The following is a 15,424-nucleotide window of genomic DNA, read 5'->3' on the forward strand; positions in this document are numbered from 1 at the left end:
CCCCCCTTCCTGGCTGTCGCTACTGCCTTGCATAATGTCATTCTCTCCACTGGCTTTTACCCTGACCGGAGGAAGACTTCCACTTCCTGTTGTTCCTTAAACCTAACAAACCTCCTGACACATCTTCCTATCGTCCCATTTGCCTCATCTCCATGTTCAGTGAGTTCCTCAAGTACATACTCTTCTGACGTATTCATCACCATCTCAACCAGTACCACCTCCTTTTTTCTCTTACTCAGTGTGGCTTCCAGCCCTCCTTGTCGGCCTACGACCAGCTCAGCCTTACCAATCTTTTTTCCTCCAACTTAACTCCCATCATTCCACTACGTTTGCTTTATCTCCAGAACGCCCATGACCATGCCTATCATCTGAGGGTCCTCTCTAAACTCCAGACTTACACCCTTACTATCAGTTTCGCCTGTCTCATTGCTTCCTTACTCTCCCATCGTCCTTCCTATGTCACTATCCAGAATACCAACTCCCATATGTTTTACCCCACCTCAGGCGTGACCAAAGGCTCTGTCCTTCCCCTCTCCTGTATATTGCAAATACGCCTAGAAAGCCCCCAACTGTTTAGCTCCTACAACATGCTGATGACACAGCCATCCTGGCCCTCTATCCTACTCTTATTTAGTTAACAGCCTTTGGAAATCTGCTAATCTTCAAAGGCGGCTTTTTCCGAATTTTTGTTTATGGGAGTTACGTCGCACTGCTTTAGGATACTGATATCTGGTAAGTAAGCTAAAAACTCTAGAAGCATCAATAAAATTGAAGGCAGTTTCTCCGTAGGTCGAGAATATTCGTAAATGGTCCCTTATTAGAAGCTCACATATTTAAGTCCAGAAGGCTTCTGAGAATTTTCAACTCCATCTTTGTGTAAGCGACCGTACCTGCATTTCTACATATCTTAACGCCGACGTTCTCTGATGCTGCAGGAGTAGTCGCGTGCAGCAGCTGCAGAAATCTCGGCTTTGCTCGAAATGTCGCGAGGGCGTCGCCTTTTATCCGAATTTCGGCCCCAGGGGGAGGGACTGACTCCGAATTCGCATTGCAGACGTTCACGACCGAAAGGACACGCGCCGAGTTATTTCGGCGCGGCTAAATGTTTTCCCCCCGCAGGCGATAAGCGGGGGAACGTGTTGCCGAGAGGGATGGCCGGCTTTCGTGCAGTCGCCGGCAGCCGTGCGCGGGGCGGCTGTCCGCACGCGAGCCGCATCGCTCAGCCGGCGGCCGGGCCGGGCGGCCCGCAGGATAAATGCGGCGCCGGCCACCTGCTTATCTCGAAGGACGGCCCGGCGAGGCGAGAGGCGAGGAAGCGAAAGGCTGGGCGCGCAGGTGCCGCCCCCGCTGAATACGGGATCCATGCGGCTTATTCCCGTAATGGGATTCTGAGAATGCCTTCTCGCGCCAAGTCGTTCTTCCTAATGTGAAAGAGACGATTACCATTAATTTGAATGATAAAAAAGTTCTCGGGCGCCTCGCCTGAGACCGAGGAAAAAAATGGACACCTATTGTGAACGAAACTCGAGGGGCCTTAAAAAGGCGCCGAAATGGGTATATATACATTTAAGTCGGCACGAGTCGCAGAAGGATGGGAAACACTATGTGGGCGTTCACTTTCATCGCAATGTTTCTCATGTTGTCAGTACGTAGACACCTACGCACGCGAGCGCACAAGCATGTTTGTGAAACTGTGCTTCGGATTTGGTGTGTGGGATAATGGGTTTCACCCTCTCTGGTTTATATTCTTACAGTACTGAACGTTCAACTATGAGTCGACTCTTCAGTCTCTTGGCGGAATGGAATAGACTGCCTTGCCCCCCCACGGCTTATATTCCGAATAAAATATTGGTCTGCCGCTGTCCTTGTGCTTCAGCGAACTACAACATCCCTGGCAACACTATTTTTACCGAAGAAATATGTTATTGGGACTTGTAACAACATATTAGTAATTTTCTATTTTTTCATCTTTTTCTTAAGACTACACCGACAGAACAATATCGCAACACCAAAAATAATTAATTTATTGAACACATTTGTCTAGGTAACGTATGCAAGTGATTAACAATGCAATACCATGGGTTCATGTGGGCGTGGCATAACCCATTAAACATATGATACGCTGATACATTAATAACAGGTGAACAGCCTAATTTTGGACGGAAGCATGCAAACGTGCATGCGTTGTTTTGTACAGGTTCCGGATGTCAGTTTGTGGGTTGGAGTTCCAGGCTTGTTGCATTTAGTCGGCCAATACAGGGGCAGTTAATACTTTTTGTGGATGACGCTAGAGTTGTCAGATTATGTTCATTACGTGCTGGATACGACACAGATTGGTAATCGAGCAAGCCAAGGTAACATGTCGAAACACTGTACTGCTTGTTGCGTTACAACAGTGGTATGTGGGCGAGCTTAACATAGATGGAAAATGACCACTGGAATTCTGTCCATGAATAGCAGTACAAACGTCGAATCACCAGACTGGAGTATAATTTTACTGTTACGATACGTGGAATAACCGTGATAGTGCTCCCGCTGTCATTCGGATTCGCACCCCAGACCACGCAATAAGAATCAAACGAAAAAACTACAAATAACGAAACTCGTCTAGCTTGAAGGGGGAAACCAGATGGCGCTATGGTTGGCCCGCTAGATGGCGCTGCCATAGGTCAAACGGATATCAACTGCGTTTTTTAAATACGAACCCCCATTCTTTATTACATATTCATGTAGTACGTAAAGAAATATGAATGTTTTAGTTGGACCTCTTTTTTCGCTTTGTGATAGATGGCGGTGTAATAGACACAAACGTACAAGTACGTGGTATCACGTAACATTCAGCCAGTGCGGATGGTATTTGCTTCGTGATACATTACCCGTGTTAAAATGGACCGTTTACCAATTGCGGAAAAGGTCGATATAGTGTTGATGTATGGCTATTGTGATCAAAATTCCCAACGGGCGTGTGCCATGTATGCTGCTCGGTACCCTAGACGACATCAGCCAAGTGTCTGGACCGTTCGCCGGATAGTTACGTTATTTAAGGAAACAGGAAGTGTTCAGTAACATGTGAAACGTCAACCACGGCCGGCAACAAATGATGATGTCCAAGTAGGTGTTTTATCTGCTGTCGCGGCTAATCCGCACGTCAGTAGCTGCGAGAATCTGGAATCTCAAAAACGTCGGTGTCGAGAATGCTACATCAACATCGATTGCCCCCGTACCATATTTCTATGCACCAGGATTTGCATCGCGACGACTTTGAACGTCGTTACAGTTCTGCCACTGGGCACAAGAGAAATTACGGGACGATGACAGACTTTTTGAACGCGCTGTATTTAGCGACGAAGAATCATTCACCAACAGCGGTAACGTAAACCGGCATAATATGCACTATTGGGCAACGGAAAATCCACGATGGCTGCGACAAGTGGAACATCAGCGACCTTGGCGGGTTAATGTAAGGTACGGCATTATGGGAGGAACGATAATTGGCCCCCATTTTATAGATGGCAATCTAAATGGTGCAAAGTATGCTGATTTCCTACGTAATTTTTTACCGATGTTACTACAAGATGTTTCACTGCATGACAGAATGGCGATGCACTTCCAACATGATGGATGTCCGGCACATAGCTCTCGCGCGTTTGAAGCGGTATTGAATAGCATATTTCATGACAGGTGGATTGTTCACCGGATCTGACGTCCCAGGATTTCTTTCTGTGTGGAAAGTCGAAGGATATTTGCCATCGTGATCCACCGACAACGCCTGACAACATGCGTCAACGCATTGTCAATGCATGTTCGAACATTACGGAAGGCGAACTACTCGCTATTGAGAGGAATGTCGTTACATGTATTGCCAAATGCATTGAGGTTGACAGACATCATTTTGAACATTGCACTAATGTGGTATTTACAGGTAATCACGCTGTAACAGCATGAGTTCTCAGAAATGATAAGTTCAAAGGTACATGTATCACATTGGAACAACAGAAATAAAACGTTCAAACGTACCTACGTTCTGTATTTTAATATAAAATACCTACCTGTTACCAACTGTTCGTCAAAAATTTTGAGCCTTCTTTTTTTTGCTATTACAGCGCCATCTATCACAAAGCGAAAAAAGTGGTCCAACTAAACTATTCATATTTCCTTACGTACTACACTAATATGCAACAAAAATGGGGTTCCTATTTAAAAACACGCAGTCGATATCCGTTTGACCTATGGTAGCGCCATCTAGCGGGACAAGCATAGCGCCATCTGGTTTCCCCCTTCAAGGTAGACGAGTTTCATTACAAAGTGGCAACTATTTATTCACAGCCGATACAAAAGAGTTACATGTTTGCACCTGTTACTGTCCTTCAAAGTAGTCACCAGCGTTGTGTAGAATCCGTTGCCTGTGATGTGGAAGGCGTAGTACACCGTTAACAGAGCCTGTTCTGTTGATGGTGCGAATGAAGTGGTCTACTGTCCGTCGAATCTCTGGAACAGTTCTGAAGCGAATGCCACTAAGCGGTTCTTCATCTTCGGAATCAAATGAAAGTCACAAGGACTTAAGTCAGGGATGTATTTTGGATGGTACAGTACTTCCCAGTCCCATCGACCGAACAGGGCAGCCACAGCTTGCGCTGTATGCGCTCTCGCAAGGTCATGCAAAATGATGGGTGGGTTGCGCAAAAAGTGTCACCGCTTCTTTCGCAATGCTGGACGCAGGTGATGCTCCACAAATGAACAGTAATACTGTGCATGGCGGTCTGTCGTAGAGGAACGTAATGCGTTAGGATAACACCATCACCGTCGTATAAGAGAATCACCATAATTTTAGACCCCTCCATTCGCACCATCAACAGAACAGGCTCTGCTAGCGGTATACTACGCCTTCCACATCGTTGGCAACGGGTTCTACTCAACGCTGGTGACTACTTTGAAAGACAGTAACAGGTGTAAGCATGTAACTCTCTTGTATCGGTTGTGAATAAATAGTTGCCACTATCTTAAAGTTCCAACCCTCGTATATATCGATACTTAAAGCTGCGTGTGGAAGATGTAATATGAGAAGGTAATGTATTAAGGTGATGCGAAGTAAGTTTCATAATAAATGAAGTGATACTGGAAAATAATTGATTATGAGGTGTAAAGGAAATACCTAAAGGAAAAAATTTTGGCTTTGTATCTGTGGTCTATAGAAAGATGATGCAGCTGTTGTAAATACAATTCAAAAAAAGTGTCGAATTCTCTGAGAGGTGGTAGTACTCATCGAAACAAGAGAAATAGGTTCAATAAACATGGGTCTGGAAACCCATACTTTCCGAGATAAACACGTATTTATAGGAAGGGCCGAGGCCAGCGAGAAAGACAAACTGCGGCGGATACGTCACGAAGGTAGGCTTGAACTCGCTCGCCCCAGCTCGCTCACCTCAGCAGACAAAATGCGTTTCTAAACCTGCAGCTGGGCGTGTACGTACAAGCGAGAATTGCATCTTCGACTGAAATCAGCTATTATGAAGTACTACAACAAAATTTAACTATAGATCAATACTCCATATAAATGGCATATGGCTTGTTTATAGCATTTAGTGTCTTCTGCTTAACAGTCCTCATTGCATACAAGATGTGATACTCATTCTGGCTTGATTTTAATTTCATTGCCCACAGTACACGTGTAACAAATTATAAGTAGCCCCATGCACTTCCGATCATTGTAGGATTAATAACAGTAAGACTCCATAATATCGGATTCCAGTAGAAGATGCAATTCGCGTTTGTAAAAAAATGGTTCAAATGGCTCTGAACACTATGAGACTTAACTTCTGAGGTCATCAGTGCCCTAGAACTTAGACTACTTAAACCTAACTAACCTAAGGACGTCACACACATCCATGCCCGAGGCAGGATTCGAACCTGCGACCGTAGCGGTCGCGCGGTTCCAGACTGTAGCGCCTAGAACCGCTCGACCAACCCGGCCGGCATTTTCGCTTGCAGGCACACTCTAGTTACGAATTACCAGGTGTAGAAACGTAGTTTGTCATCTGAGTTGAGCGACCGAGCGAGGCAGTCCTACCATCGTGACGTAAGCTTCTCTTTCTCGTGGGCCTCGGGAAGGGCTATGCGACGCTTCTTTGCGGATATTCGCACAGTTGTAGCCTTGGCGCTCCGTCAAATGTGTCGGCAGGGTATTATGATGTCTTACTCACAGTACTTACTATTAGGTGGTCTGCAGTCAGTTGTATGTTTCGAGTCGTGTTGTAGGATAAGTTAGCTTTCGTCGAGTACGTGTGCCTTAATTGTAGATTACTGTCAACCCTGGGTACGTATCATATTGTTTTATGTCTTTTTGAAACGTGGATTTACTTACGTGTTTACTGTTATTGCGCTGTTTGTCGTGGCATATTTACATTTTCTCTCTTCCAACACTGGACTATTGAAGTGGCGGATATTGCGTAGAAAATGGATGCAGCCTGCGAGCCCGTGCCCCCTGCGCTGAAAAATATCCACAGTGCAGAGGGCCCTCTGATAAGCTGTCGCCGGCCGGAGTGGCCGAGCGTTTCTAGGCGCTACAGTCTGGAACCGAGCGACCGCTACGGTCGCTGGTTCGAATTCTGCCTCGGGCATGGATGTGTGTGATGTCCTTAGGGTAGTTAGGTTTACGTAGTTCTAAGTTCTAGGGAACTGATGACCCGAGAGGTTAAGTCCCATAGTGCTCAGAGTCATCTGACCATTTTTTTAACCGAGGACAACGCTGGTATGAGTGGGTGCACGGTGCGCATATTCGAACTGCCGTTCGAAGTCCTGGCAGCGCTCGTTACCGACGCGTTGCGGCCATATGGAACGGTCCTAAGCTACACGGAACAGAAATGGAACACCTTTGAAACCTACCGCGTGCTCAGTCGCTCCGCAAACGCGTGCCGTCGTGTGTGTTCATCGGAGGTTGCCGAGCCATCATTATTTATGAAGCACAACCGCGGATATATGCCGGCTGTGGATGGGAGGGCCACGTTCGATCCAACTGCCTCCAGCGCTGCCTTGTCCAGGTGCCAAGTGTGGAACCAGTGCAGACAGCTGAACGAACCACATTACCGCTTACTTGGAAGTGGTGCGGCCGGTGTGCACAGATGCCGCGCCCGCGAGCTCAGTCGCCGAGGACGCCGTGACTGCGGCGCCGCACGACGAGACGCCCTTGAAAGACACTATGCCCACAACCACCACCACCACCACCACCACCACCACCACCACCACCGACGTCGTACCAGGGGCGTCGGTTCCGGACGCCGGCCGCATGACCGAAGGTACTGTCCCGAGCCCTTCGACTGGAGCGGACAAACGGACGCGGAAACAACGGCCGCCGAAACGTCATAAGAAACACCGCCTCTCGACGGAAGACGAACAACAGGCCGGAGACAGTCAGCACGCTGCCGACGCCGTCTCTGACGCGTCGTTGCCAGCGCAATCTACCAGCACCTCCCCACAGCAGGTATCCGACACCACGGACACGATGGTGGCCTCACCCAGCCCAGACGTTCCCATGACTGAATCCCCTCAGGACAAAGACCAGGTGATGGAGCACCACGCCCGTGACGGAGCGTCGTCACCGACCCCTTCCCCGCTCGGTGACTGGGCTGCTGAAAGGGAAGCAGAAGACGCACAAGACACTCTTGTCACACGTTCGCCCCACGGGACCGGCCCCCCACATGGGAAGAGCCTAACACCCGAAGAAGGGGCGCATTAAATATACCTGCCGCAAAGGAAGGGTAGCCATTTGCATCTACTCACTCCGCATTTAGATGTCCCAACCCTACCGCGTGGGCACAGTCAACGTTAACGTCATACGCTCTGTCATCAAAATGCCTTCATGTTCCATGATATGCTCCGAGCGGCGGACCTGGATATCACCCTCCCTCAAGAAGTCCATCCAGAACTGCTATTGAACATTTATGGATACATAGCCTACAGCATCCCATCAAGCGACAGTGCCGGCGCAACCGCCATCCTATCACGCGACGGCATCGAGGCACCGGAAGTTACGTATCTGCCATCTGCACGAGTTGTTGCCGTCACGGCTGGAGCAGTCCGTGTTGTCAGTGTTCAAATGGTTCCAATGGCTCTGAGCACTAGCGGACTTAACATCTGAGGTCATCAGTCCCCTAGAACTTACAACCTAAGGACATCACACACATCCATGCACGAGGTAGGATTCGAACCTGCGACCGTAGCGGTCGCGCGGTTCCAGACTGAAGCGCCTAGAACCGCTCGGCCACTCCGGCCGGCCGGCGTTGTCAATGTTTACATACCCTGCGGGTCATCTCGTCGCAGACAAAGGGTCACTTTTTATTCCAATGAAATTGCTCCACTCATGAATGGGAATACGGGCCACTACATCATAGGCGGCGATTTTAATAGCGTCTTGGATCTAGCGGACCAAACACCGCACTACTCTACATGCCCGGCACTACGGGCACTCGTGCGAGATCTATCGCTACACGACACGTGGCGTCTCCTGCACGTGGACCGCCGTGGCTATACATATTTCACCGACCACTCTGCCAGCGGCCTCGACCGGATATACGTCTCACGAGCACTCCGCGTCGCGATAAGGGACGCGGAACTGTGGCCGACAGCATTCACCGACCATTTGGCATACATCTGTTCGGTCACACTCCCACGACAGCTCACGTATCGCAGCCGTGGTCCATGGACGCTGAACTTTTCCTCTCTGTATGAGGACGCTTGCTGGTGAAGATCACTACTACGTAGGACCGCTGCCTCCGGAGTCTGCATGCACATCCTTCCACTTTACACTGGTGGCTCGACCGCACCAAGCCAGCCCTCCGACGGACACTCATGAGATATGACCGTGACAGAGCGTGCTGGCTTCGGGCGACGTCGTAATTTTATTACACTGCGCTGAGGGAACTCATGACCCAGCCGCCATCACGCGAACGGCAGACAGCGGTTAATCGTGTCAAAACACGCCTACTCCATCTCACCGCAGAACAGCTTGACGGAGCCCGAATCCGTGTGAGGGTGCAGGATACCCTCGCTATCAGAGAGAGACGCCAGCGCAAGCGCCATCTTGTAACATCAGTAGAGGCAGCAGAGAGTGGAAGCGTCGACTCGCAGTGTGCCATCGCTGCGGCATTCTTCCAGCATTACAGGACGTTTTACGCCGAGAATCCACAGACTGTTCGCGAGTACGAAGACATCCAGTGTTTTCTGTCTGACCCCAGAGTAGTGGCCCAGGACGACACCCTACTGGCTCCCGTAACTGCTGAAGACTTTACAGCGGCCTTGGCACGCGGTGCTCCGGGCAAGTCACCAGGCCCAGACGGCTTACCAGACAAATTCCACCGCGCCTTCTATCTCCTGATGGGAGCTCAGTGGATTCAGATGTTTCAAGACCTCCTCTGCGACTTTTTTACCGTCCCCAAAGATTTCCTTAAGGGTATCTTAATGCCAGTTCCCTAACCTAGCGGTGCTCAGCGTTGTCACGACTATCGTTCCCTTACGCTCCTGAACGACGATTATAAGCTTTTCACCCGTATTCTGACATCGGACACATGATCCATCCTGACCAGACGTGTTTAGGCGGTGACAACAACATCCACAGGGCACCTGGCACCTACCGCGACGTCACTGCGCTGGCAGCGGCCTGCCGCCTTCGAGGCGCTCTTGTCGCCGTCGATTTTTATCGCGCCTGTGATCGTATCGACTACAGTTTCCTGTGCGCCGTGCTCGAACGCATGGGCCTGACTCAGGCTTCAGCAACGGGTATCTTGTGCTTAATCCACAGAGCGCGCCCCCGGATTATGATCGACGGCTACCAGGCTGAACACATCACTCTTGGACGGCAGGTGCGACAGGGATGTCCTTTATCAGGAGTCTTACTCACGGTGGCCCTCGGATCTGCACTGCACGGCCTTCGTCAACGACTGGAAGGCATCTGCGTTCGGGACGTGACCTTCCGATGTGCTGCCTTCGCAGACGATGTGATGGTCGGGCGAAGAAATCCAAGGGACGCTTCAGTGGCTGTGCCGCCACGGCGCGGTATCGGGCGGTGTCGTCAACATGTGCAAGACGACATACATGGATGTCGGGAGAGGCCTTCTGCACCCGACAACGATCCCCTTCCAAAAAGTTCCCTCACTGAATGCATTGGGGGTGCAGTTCTCCAGTACAGTTCGTCGAAATACGACAGACACGTATCGCCGGCTAACACAAAGGACGCGGGAGCTTCTCTGTGATAACTGATCCGCAATATGGATATGATTCTCCAAACGCGTTACGTCAACAATTACCTAGCTTTCAAATGGCTCTGAGCACTATGGGACTTAACAGCTATGGTCATCAATCCCCTAGAACTGAGAACTACTTAAACCTAACTAACCTAAGGACATCACACAACACCCAGTCATCACGAGGCAGAGAAAATCCCTGACCCCGCCGGGAATCGAACCCGGGAACCCGGGCGTGGGAAGCGAGAACGCTACCGCACGACCACGAGCTGCGGACCCCTAGCGTCCAAACTTAATTATTTGTCGCACATTCTTCCGCTGACAGTTCTATGGCCCACAGCTTCCAGGCGCGTACGGACAGTTTGTGTGTGAAGATCGTATCTTCAAAGTTCACTACGCTACTTTAACGAGGCCTCCACTGGCAGGGGGCCTGGGGTTGATTCACGTCCACAACCGCGCGCGGGAATTGTACCTATGGCCGAGGCGGCTCGCATGGACCGCGGCCAACAACAGCTTGACGGGGACGCTGCTACAGATCGCCGGGCCGCGAGATCTTCTTCCACCGGTCGCCGTGGTCCACATAGCTCCGTCTCTTGCCCACATCCGTGATTTCCTGGTCGAACTGAGCTGCATGACCGAGGATATACCGACGACGAGGGTGAGGAGCACGAGGGATTACTATTGCATCTATCAGGCACGACAACCCCGTAACAACGTGGAACAACAACACGCAACCATCCGGTTGAGCAGGGTGTGGCCAGCCGTCCACACTACGTACCTACTCAAGTACGCTCGTTCCTTCTGGTATGTGGTGGTGAACGTCAAATTAGCCACACGCCAGCGCCTCCATTCCACCCATCTCACAGACGACCCTTTGAGTCCGCACTGTGCAGTCGTCGATTTGGACGCGCACCGCCCGACATGTGCTGTGACAGGCAGCTGCTGGGATCGACGAGAGCCAGTCTATCACGCCGGACGAACTCCTTCATCCAGATACCGCTTCTTTTCCACTACCAGAAGGAATGCCGTCAGCTGGCTCAAGGGCATGGTGATGTATTATATTTTGCAAGCCTCGCTCGAAAACGCTTTGGACTTGTGGGTCCTCCGGACGTTTCATGCCGCGTTCCTCCACCATGCATTGTACACCACACGACTATCGAATTATTTAGCTGCATTGTTCGAGGATCCTCCTGCCCATTGAGGCGTTCCGAATACTAGAAGGCACACTTGAAAATGATTGAAGGAACACGACTGATCCTCAGAGAAAACGATTTAGAGGGATTCTCCCTTACACTCATTACGCGAAGACGACTCGGAAGCTTCTGGTGGCGGCCGAAGGGGATATCCCGGCCAATAAATGCCATTCGACCATTTCATTTCATCATTGTGGCAGACGGCGGTTCTGTCAATGGCTATTGCAGAAGTGTGCCGCAGATAAACAGTTCACATCCAAGACTCTATTTACCGATGATTCAGGGTTCACAAGAGACAGTGTTGTGAATTTCCATAACCCACATGTATGGGCAGATGTAAATCCCCCAGTAATTCAGGAAAGAGGACATCAGTACGGATTCTCAGTCAACGTATAAGCAGGCGTATTGGGTGACAGATACATACCACAAAGGTTAACTGGGGCGCATTATCTGGACTTTCTCATAAATGTATTGGCTACCTTGCTGGAGGCTGTGCCATTGCAGTAACGAATACAAATGTGTTTCATGCATGATGGCGCACCAGCATACCTTCGTCACAATGTGCGTGAAGTCACAATGTGCGTGAACATCTGATGCATACATGTGACATGTGAGGACCGCTGGATCGGTCGGCAGTTGGGGGGGGGGGGGGGGGGGGCACGCCTTAGCCTGCGCGTTGCCCAAACCTCAATCCCTAGACTTTTAGTTTTGGTGATACTTGAAGGAGTTGACAAATTGATCTACGAGACACCAGTCAATGATGTGCTGACACTACAGGGTCGCGTTTGCGTGCCAGCAGGTACTACAACGGCGTACATGCCAAAGGATTTGTCATGCTTACGCCGGAGGGCAGAGGGGTGTGTTATATTGCTACAGAAGGCCGAAATGCACGCTATAAGCTCACGCAGGATGGCGTGGGGTCTGAAACAGGATACGTAATGAATGCTATAAAGAAAAGTACGTAGCTGCTGGAATACTTAACTTTAATCCATCATTTGTATACATCGTTCTTGATGAGACATGCTTCATACGATAACTATCAATTGCTATGGCGCCTTGCTAGGACGTAGCCATTGACTTAGCTGAAGGCTGTTCTAACTATCTTCTCTGCAAATAAACGAGGCTTCGTCAGTGTTGCATCGCTAGCTAAGTCGTCCGTACAACTGGGGCGAGTGCTAGGAAGTCTCTCTATACCTGCCGTGTGGCGGCGCTCGGTCTGCAATTACTGACAGTGGCGACACGCGGGTCCGACGTGTACTAATGGACCGCGGCCGATTTAAACCTACCACCTAGCAAGTGTGGTGTCTGGTGGTGACACCACAGGGTGCATTGTCATGAATGGACGCCACGTTGAATACTTCCCGTAAACGCGTGTTAATCGCAGAATTTATGCACATATGTTTAAAGGACTTATCTCAGAAAATATGCATTTCCAGATCCATATTAATTGGAATTTATTTTCTTCTTTTGATGAGTACTACCAGCTCTCGAAGTATTTGACATTTTTGAAGACACTGTGTTTTCTATATTTTCAGTATTTTCAATACTTTTGTATTTTCTGTGTGCATCAAATAATACTGTGTAAAGCTGTGGAGCCATTGAATGGCAACTGTAAAATTAAATGTCTCCAAAAGAAGAAAAGCTAAAGGATGTTTTCAAATTTTTGAAGAGGTAAATAAATTTTGAAGAAATAAACAAATCAAAATAAGGTGAATAAAAACAAAATTGATTGCATTGTTAAGAGTATTGCTTTCAGCAGTAGTTCGCGTTAGTAATTTGTCTCAACTTTAGTGAATTTGTCGATTTTTTGATAAGAAATTAGAGTTGATTACGCCACTTGGGCACCGGTACTGTTTTACGTTTTTGAATGTTGGTTACTTCAGTTATTACTGGAAAAGTATTAGTAGCGAACGAGGCTTTTGACAGAGGGTAGTAATGCGCAATAAGATTTGTGTTGCAAAGGGTCATTACTGTAAAAAGAATTTTTATTAATAATGAATTTCATCTGAAATTAAGAAGTAAAAGTTTTTCTGAAGGTCTTGTACTGTAACAGAGTCACCCACAAAGACTGAGCATACCGATTGTGACTAGAGAATATATGTGTGTAGTTACGCTGAATAAATTGTGAACAGTTGGCTTGGACGGGCTGTATTGTGCACGTATGGAACCATTATAGAACCAGACACGAGACTCACAGACACCTGCTTATGGACAGATGATTGGACGCTAGACGTCAGTGCAATGCCCTTGATGTAAACGACGCATATGTGTGAGAAAGAAGTAAGTCCTCCTCAGTGACCCCGCAAAAGTGAGTGTGATTTTGTTACAATAGGTGTACACGAACGCCACAGCGATTTTGTGAACAATTAATAAAGATAGTGCCACTGTTGCGAAAGAAAGAAACTATTTTGTACCCAATGACGTAATAGAGAAGTCGGTGTTATTGTGCTAGAAAGCTTTTGTTGATAGACGAGAATTAACGCGAAGTTTCGTGCAATAATGTGATAGGTTTTCAAGGACGCCAACCATAGTGATTCTGTTAAGCATTAAGTGAGGTGGAAGGTTTAGATGTAATTATTTAAAGGAAAAGCAATTTGGAAAAGGTTTAAAATCTGCGTTGGTAGTCTGTTTGTTAAAATATTGTTTTCTGAAAGTAGATAAAATTTTGCATAAAGATCACTAACCATTCTAGTTTTTCAAAATTGATGTAATAACGGCAATAGATTACCTTTCAAAATCATATAATGAAAAGTTCAGCTCCTAAAAACCGATTAACTGGAACCTTTCGTTTTATAACATTTGTAATTTTCATTTCACGTAATATTGGACCTTCTTAAAATTAATATTCACTTGTATTTTATTATGTGAGTGCGTGGGAGTGATCGAGAGATTTTATGAAGGACATATTAAATCTGAAATATTTTATTTTGTGACCGTCGATGGGATATCGAAGCCTTGGGGAAAATTCCTGGGAAGAACCATGTGACATACACAGATCAGCCACAACATTATGGTCATCTAGCTACTATCGATGTAAGGCGGCACAGGCGACAGTAGCGTTACCTGACGAGGAATAGCCTAGTCAGACACAGGCACGGTGCATGTAGCATCAGTGAGCGTACTGTCCCGTGTGTAGAATGGAGAAGGCGCGCTATCAATCTGAATTTTACTGACGGCAGATGGTGATGGCTCGAAGGCACGGTATGAGCATTTCCGAAACTGCACGACTTATCGGGTGATCGAGGAGTGCTGTATTGAGCGTCTTCAACGAGTGGCGAAACAGAGGTTAAATAACGTCCGGACGTTGGTGAGTCGTGCGGCGGTTCGCGGTGGTGCATAGGTTGGCATCGTTTAGGTGGTATAGTTACGGTTGTCGTCTTGCTCTTGTGCTCATTGGCGCCACTCCATTTGCAAGCGTTGTCTGTTCGCTTTGGCAGCAATGGCAGTTATCGGTATCTAGGAACGGTGGTACTATCTTTGGGGTGACGTTGTGGTGTTTCCGTGTCGTGTGCGTCGGCATTTCGGTTGGGGACGGACGAGCAGCCAGGGCCACGCAGCGCAAGAACACACTGGGACCACTGGCAGTACGCATGCAGAAATGTAGTCGCGAGGGGTACAACCTCGTTGTCAACGGAACCCAAGAAGTTCAAGTTGAGTGGACCTTAATTCAAGTAGTGAAACTTGCACCATTGTGAATCTCGACATTTTGCTTGCGTGTTGCTGATCGCAGTGACGCCGAGACGAAGAGCAGTGAGTGGAGTGTTTGAGGAAGGCGAACCTAATTAGCCATCCTCCACTTATTATTAATTGTTGCATTCTATATGTTATTATTTGTGAAGTTCAACCAGTGTCTGTAGATAAGCCTGACAGGTAGATCACTTGAGATTAGATTCAAAGAACAGATGGCAGCACTAAAAAAACAAAAAATACCACAACTCAGCAATAGTCTTCAACCTGCATTAATACACTGTGCCAATTACATCACCATCCTACATA

The 15,424-nt window shown here is 48.2% G+C and overlaps 1 protein-coding gene across 1 annotated transcript; it reads left to right on the forward strand.

Annotated features, from left to right (window-relative positions):
• The first annotated feature begins 1,151 nt into the window (after positions 1-1,151).
• Positions 1,152-7,732, forward strand: LOC126417418 (merozoite surface antigen 2-like). The gene is made up of 2 exons (XM_050085120.1): positions 1,152-1,377; positions 7,119-7,732. Exons 1-2 carry the CDS (start codon positions 1,152-1,154, stop codon positions 7,730-7,732), a joined length of 840 nt encoding a protein of 279 aa, XP_049941077.1.
• The last annotated feature ends 7,692 nt before the right edge of the window (positions 7,733-15,424 follow it).

Source organism: Schistocerca serialis, chromosome 1 (genome assembly GCF_023864345.2).
Source record: "Schistocerca serialis cubense isolate TAMUIC-IGC-003099 chromosome 1, iqSchSeri2.2, whole genome shotgun sequence".
Taxonomy (NCBI): Eukaryota; Metazoa; Arthropoda; class Insecta; order Orthoptera; family Acrididae; genus Schistocerca; species Schistocerca serialis.